A 6,810-nucleotide genomic window follows, 5' to 3' on the forward strand; every position below is an offset into this window, starting at 1 on the left:
TCCTTCCAGTTGTGAAAGCTTTTATTTACTCTACAGATACCCACCACCTATAATTATTTTTTTATTTCTTTCTTCATAATGGTATCTAATTCATTCATAAAGCTTGTATATTTCAGAAAAATCTTTGAATAAAGTGCCAGACTGCTATTTTGCAAATTGAATTTTAAAGCCATCTTACCAAACAATGTAAAAGCCATTAATACGAACAGTAACCAGCTTTCAATCTCTCTAAATATAACAATGGGTCATTTTATTCTGAAATTACAAGGACATTTGTGTGACTAAACAACCACTGTGTCTGAAAGAAGAAAACAAAGGGCTCACAACAGGGGCCCACTAAAGAGTTGTGGTCAGCAACTGACATGTCCATGAGACATTCTCGTATGCATTGGACATGTTTCAGTCAATAGAACCCAGTTAATTGACCTACATCAACTAGGGCACCGGAAATCTTAAAACAAAATATTTTGCACCATTGTGACAGAAACTAAGGGAGGTTCCAGAGTGACCATTTTGACCCTTATCACATCAAACAACATCGTAATCAATGGTGATTGTGTGCCCAGAGAGGCAGCTGTCACAATACAGTACTATGATAAAATAAACACATTTGGAGTGTCTGGGCCTTGTTGTCAAAAGCTTTTAGACCAGCCATGTGGATTATTTAGTCCCCACAAAGATTATTGAATATTTAGAGTTGGTCATGTCATAGAGTCATACCGCACAGAATAGGCCCTTCGCTCTAACTCGTCCATGCCAACCAAGTTGACATTTCTGCACTAGTCCCAATTGCCTGCATTTAGACCATATTCTTCTGAGCCCTTCCTAACCATCTATCTGTCCAAATAGATTTTGAAAGCTCTAAATGTACTCACTTCTATAGCTTCCAATATGTTAGTTAAGCTGCACTTCTATAACCAAAATACTGAAAGGAATTGTGTTCATTCACTCATTACTATGTTTGTACATAAAGAGCATAATAATTCAATGACTTTCAGATCAGAGAGATTCCACCAAATTCCCCCATCAGGTCTCCTTCCAAGTGTCTGTAATATCCACAGTTCCGGTCTTCTTTGGGTTCATTCATATTCGTATCAATCATCTCAAAAAATAGATCAAACAAAGCAGAAATCAGAAGGAACTAGCAGGGTGTGGTGCAGTCCCAAGTCTCCATTTGAGTCATCTCCTGCGGGAGAAGAAAATTAAAACAACAGGAAGGCAAATCCATCATGCCCATCCTGTTCTTTATTAACCATTTAAAGTAATTTTTTTCACTGGTGCGCTTTGATATTCATGACCCCATCAGATTATGATACATCTTCTGTTGCCCTTTGATTTAATTGCAAGATAATCAGACACATATATGAATTAGGACCCCTGAAATCTGATTCTTTCAGATCACAGCTGACCTGATTGTAACCTCAACTCACATTTCTGTCTTTCCCTGCTAACATTTCATTCCTTTGAATATATGGAATCAGAATCAGGATTTATTGTCATGAACAAGTGGTGAAATTTGGTGTTTTGCAGCAGGCTCACAGTGAAAACATTCATATAAACCACTTTACAGCAATACATTTTTAAAGTGTCTTTGGTTCATTGATTATTCAGGAATCTGATGGCAGCGGGAAGAAGCTGTCCTTGTGCCATTGGGTGCTCGACTTTAGGCTCCTGCACCGTGGCCTGGGTGGTGGGGTCTTTGAGGATAGAGGCTGCTTTGTTAAGACACCACCTCTTGCAGATGTCCTTGATGGAGATAAGTCTGGTGCCTGTGATGTTGCAGGTCGAGTTAACAACCCTCTGGAGTTTATTCTTGACCTGAGAGTTGGCGCTTCCATACCAGGCAGTGATACAACCAGCCAGAATGCTCTCCATGGTACACCTGTAGAAATTTTTGAGATTTTTTGGTGGCATATCCAATCTCCTCAAACACCTCACAGAATATAGCCACTGCCTGGGCCTTCTTCGTGATTGCATCAACATGGAAGCTTCAAGATGTTAACATGCAGGAATTTGAAGTTCTTGATCCTCTCCACTACTGAGCCCTCAATGAGGACTGGGTCATGTTCCCCTGACTTCCTCCTGAAGTCCAAATCATCTCCTTGGTTGAGTGCAAGATTGTTGGCATGACACCACTCAACGGGCTGATCTACCTCCTTCCTGAACGGTTCCTCATTGCGGTTTGTGATTCTGCCGACAACTGTGGTGCCATCAGCAAACTTGTAGTTAGCATTGGAATTGTGCCTGGCCACACAGTCATGCGAGTATGATGAGTGGGCTAAGCATCCATCTTGGGGTGCGCCTGTGCTGATAAACAATTGTTTCCAATTTGAACTGATCGGAGTCTTCTGATGAGAAAGTCAAGGATTCAGTTGTGGGGGTGGGGGGGGGGGGGGATACAGAGGCCCAAAGTTTGTAGCTTCTTGACTAGCACTGAGTGAATAATGGTATTAAAGGTTGAGCTGCAGTCTATTAAGAGCAGCCATATGTATGAATTGCTGTTTTTGAGGTGATCCAGAGTGGAGTGAAGAGGCAGCGATACTGCATCTGCTTGGAGCAATTGTGATGTTAGGCGAATTGTAGTGGGTCCAGATCTTTGCTTAGATACGTATCAATTCTGGCAATGACCAACTTCATCTCAGTAGAAGTTAGTGCTACTGGGCGATAGTGGTTGAGGCAGCCCACACTACTCTTCTTGGGTATCGGGATGATTGATGCCCTTTTGAAACTGGTGGGAACCCCTTACCGCAGCGATGATAGGTTGAAAATATCTGTGAACACTCCATCTAGTTGGTTGGCACAGAATTTAAGTATCTTGCCAGGTACGCCGTCAGGGCCTGATGCCTTGTGAGGGTTCATCCTCTTGAATGATTTCTGATATTGTCCTCAGAGACAGATATCACAGGGTCCTCAGCCTTTGCAATGATTCTGGTAGGCACTGTTTGCTTCTCAAAGTGGGCATAGAAGATGTTCATCTCATCAAGTAATGAAGCATCACAGCCATCTATGGTGTTCACCCTCGCTTTGTAGGCTATAGTGGCCGGCACTCCCTGCCATAGCTGGTGTTTATCTGTCTCTATCTCTATATTCCTCTGGAATTGCCACTTTGCCTCAGAGATGGCCTTCCGCAGGTTGTACTTGGACCTCTTGTAAAGATCTAGATCCCTGGCCTTAAATGCCCTTGTTCTCACCCTCAGCAGATTGCAAATCCTCTAATTTATTCAGGGCTTCTGGCTGGGAAATTCCTGGTATGTGTGTGTATGCACAAGCTCATCCACACAGGTCTGATGAAGTCGGTGACACCTGTGGCATATTCTTTCAAGTCTATGAATAAGTTCTTGAATATGTTCCAGTCCACCAATTCAAATCGGTCCTGCAGATGCTCCTCTGCCTCCTGTGTCCATACTTTCACCATCTTCACTACTGGTCTTCAGTCCCTCTTGTACGCTGGGAGTAGAAGTGCAGCCAGGTGATCAGATTTGCTGAAGTGTGGTCATGGTTTGGCTTAGTCTGGATTCTCCATAGTGCTGTAGCAGTGGTCAAATGTGTTTCCTCTTCTGGTCTCGTATGTGACATGTTGGTGGTACTTTGTCAGGTTGGCCTGACAATGATCGGGAAGGCATCCGGATGCACTGTCTCATAGCTGTTTATCACAGTGCTCAGTCCCTCCAGTGCCAGCCTGATGTTAACCTGGGATGGAATGTACACTAACCAGGATGATGGCGGAAAACTCCCTCGGCAGGTAGAATGGGTGGTACTGGATCGCTAGATGCTCCAGGTCAGGGGAGCAGGACTGGGACATGACCATCACGTCTGTGCACCTCGATGAATTGATGATGACACAAACGCCATCCCCTTTGGTTTTTCCTGACGTCACTGTCTGGTCAGCATGGTGGAGGGTATAGCTGCAGTGCCTAATCATGTTCTGTGTCTAATCATGTTCCTGTACAATTCACACAGCTCTCCCTGATGTCTCTCTGATTTTGAAGTCTGACTTGGAGTTCATCAATTTGGTTCTCCAATGATTGTACATTGGCCAGGAGGATGGTAGGGAGAGGAAACCTCAGGGCTCTGAGTTTAAGCTTAACTTGTAGATCCCCTCGGTGGTCACGTGGTTGGGTCTTCTTTACATGGCCCGTGGGTCCACCATTGGTAGTTCCTGCGTGTTTAAATAGTCCATGCAACATCCATTTAAATCTCCCATGATGTTTAAATGTACTGCGCATCTGCTGTTTGCGACTCCCGTGAAGTTTAAATGACCCGATCGTTGACTGTTTAAAACTCCCGCGGTGTTTAACTTGCCTGAGTGCCAGCTGAGGTCCCACGGTCCGACAGAGACTGCCAATTCTTCCAAATCTGATGTCTGCCAGCAATCTTAGGATATTCTTATTTACAGGTAGGTTTGATTTTATGGTTTTGGTCCTGGGGTTGTATTTTAATAGTTCAGAACGGGAATATTTGATCATTCCCGTCAGAGCTGCACGCAAAGAATCGCCACTGAAAGGCGCTATCATCAGGAATTGATTGTATTAAAGTTATTCAAAATCTGTGCTTCCACCATCCTTGAAGAATCATAAATATTTACACTCCATACATGTCACAATGACAAATAGACATTAAAAATACTTTGTACCTTCCAAAAAGTTCAGGAAACATTCATTTTGAAATAGATTCCTAGTTATACCCCACTTCCCAAATGAATCCTCCCAGTATCTTACTTGATTGGAAATTGGAAATAAATTGATGGTTAGAGAGTTAATTATCCAATTAACTCACTAGTCTCCAGTTTACTTCTAATCAAGTAACTCTCAATCCCCAATTAGTAGCTCAACCACTAATCATCCTTCATTCAATGTACCCTGAACCAACAAATTCTCCAGCTTCCAATACATCTCAAAGCATCTCTGTGGTAAACCACTGTTATATTATGATTGGGTGTTCAGGACACTCCTCCCGAGACCGATCCTACCCATAACCCCTTTCATGCTTCCCATTCATCCTGCCATGATCAGTCAATGAGATTGATGGCTGCTCCAGTCTATGGTTAATAAAAACCTATCAGTTTCACAACTTCAGTCTTTTGTGATTATCGATAGTGCATCAATCTCAAAGCAGCCTAATCTCCACCAGCAAGACCTCCACTGCACCTTGCACCCTGACCTCATAGACTATCCACCCTGCAGCACAGTGGAACCCCAATTTAACGTGACTTGACTTACTGCGAATCCAGAATCGTGATGAGCCATCAGACTTATTTTTGGTCTTTCGGAAATTGAAATTTTTTCAAAATGAAATGCACCGTTAGAAAACAAACATTTTTTCAGTGAAGGATAAGCTTCGCGCACTTGACATGATCAAGAATAAAACTCAAGCCCAAGTTGCAAGAGACCTCAGCAGACTTGAATCAACAATTCGTGGCTGGAAATCTCAGGAAGATAAGTGTCGCGCGTCACTTTGGAAAATTGAGGAACTAAAGGCCAAGCGCATGAAGACAGCCAAAGATGTCAGCCTCGATGACTTCCTGTGCGAGTCGTTTGTTCAAGCGTGCTCAGAAGGCCTTCTAATTTCTAGGCCTCTTTTCAAAGTTCAAGCTGAGAAGTTTGGCGAGCTGATCAAGGGCGAAACCTCACTGTTCAAAGCTAGCAATGGGTGGTTAGACCGGTTTAAATGACGTCACAGGATTTCCCAACTATTAGTGTCTGGAGAAATTCGCTGAGCCGACTGTGCTGCCACCAGTGAATACCCGGCAGAGCTAAAAACTCTCTTAGAAGAAGGTGGCTACATCGAAGAACAAGTGAACCACTGTGACGAATCAGGCCTCTGCTACAAGATGATCCAAGACTGCACGCTGTCAATTAAAGATGAAGTTTACAGCCTTTGACATGCTGCGTTCAAGCAACGAGTACTTGATTGCTTTTTAAGAAATAAAATGATGATTGTAAGAAATAAAAAGATGATTGCAAATACAGGTATTGTACATTTATTCTTGATTTTTTTGAAAAGGCTGTTTTTCGTGAACCACAATTTAACATGACCCCACTTTTTTCATGATGCCATTATTTTGGACCCCAGCTATCATGTTATAATATATGTGTGTGTGTGTGTGTCTGTCTGTCTGTCTGTATGTATACACGCACACACACACACACACACACACACACACACACACACACACACACACACACACACAATATTATTAATAAGTAGTAGAGTCACAGAGAGTTGTTTTATAGGTTCAACAATCATTCTGTAGTCTCACTGCCTGTGGGAAGAAACTGTTCTTCATCCTGATGGTTCTGGCTCCAATAGTTCTATATCTCTTCTGTGACAGGAGTAGCTCAAAGATGCTGCATGTGGGGAGGTATGAGTCCTCCCTGAATTTGTGAGCCCTCTTTAAACAATGATCCTGGTAAATCATGTCGATGAAGGGAAGGAGACCTCAGTGATCCTCTCTACTGCTTAAATGGTCCTGTGAATTGACCTCCGTTCCGATGTTCTACAGCAACTGTACCGCACAATGATACTGCCAGCAAGGACACTCTGAATAGAGCTCCTGTAGAAAGATAACAAAATGGTGGCCAGTAGCCTTGCCTGCCTCAGCATTCTCAGGAAGTGCAGTGGCTGGTTGACCAGCTAGACATCCCACACATAACTATCCCTTCCCAGTGCAGCCAAACAAGTGAACTTTTCGTCCTCCACTGTATATTAACTAAATTACTCTCTGCCTTCCAGTGCACACCTACCCAACCAATCTTCACTTTCTTGAAAACTCTACAACATCTAATTTACCACCCTCTGTGCATCCAAACC

At 43.1% G+C, this 6,810-nt stretch overlaps 1 protein-coding gene across 1 annotated transcript in view; it reads right to left on the reverse strand.

The window, feature by feature from the left end:
- srp14 (signal recognition particle 14) overlaps positions 1 to 5,261 on the reverse strand; it is a 34,866-nt gene extending 29,605 nt beyond the window's left edge. Inside the window, exon 1 of the mRNA XM_069917109.1 lies at positions 5,220 to 5,261. Within this exon, the coding sequence (XP_069773210.1) occupies positions 5,220 to 5,246 (27 nt within the window). The 5' untranslated portion in view covers positions 5,247 to 5,261. The remainder of the gene's footprint in view (positions 1 to 5,219) is intronic.
- Positions 5,262 to 6,810: the final 1,549 nt, after the last annotated feature.

Source organism: Narcine bancroftii, chromosome 2, assembly GCF_036971445.1.
Source record: "Narcine bancroftii isolate sNarBan1 chromosome 2, sNarBan1.hap1, whole genome shotgun sequence".
In the NCBI taxonomy this organism is placed as follows: domain Eukaryota; kingdom Metazoa; phylum Chordata; class Chondrichthyes; order Torpediniformes; family Narcinidae; genus Narcine; species Narcine bancroftii.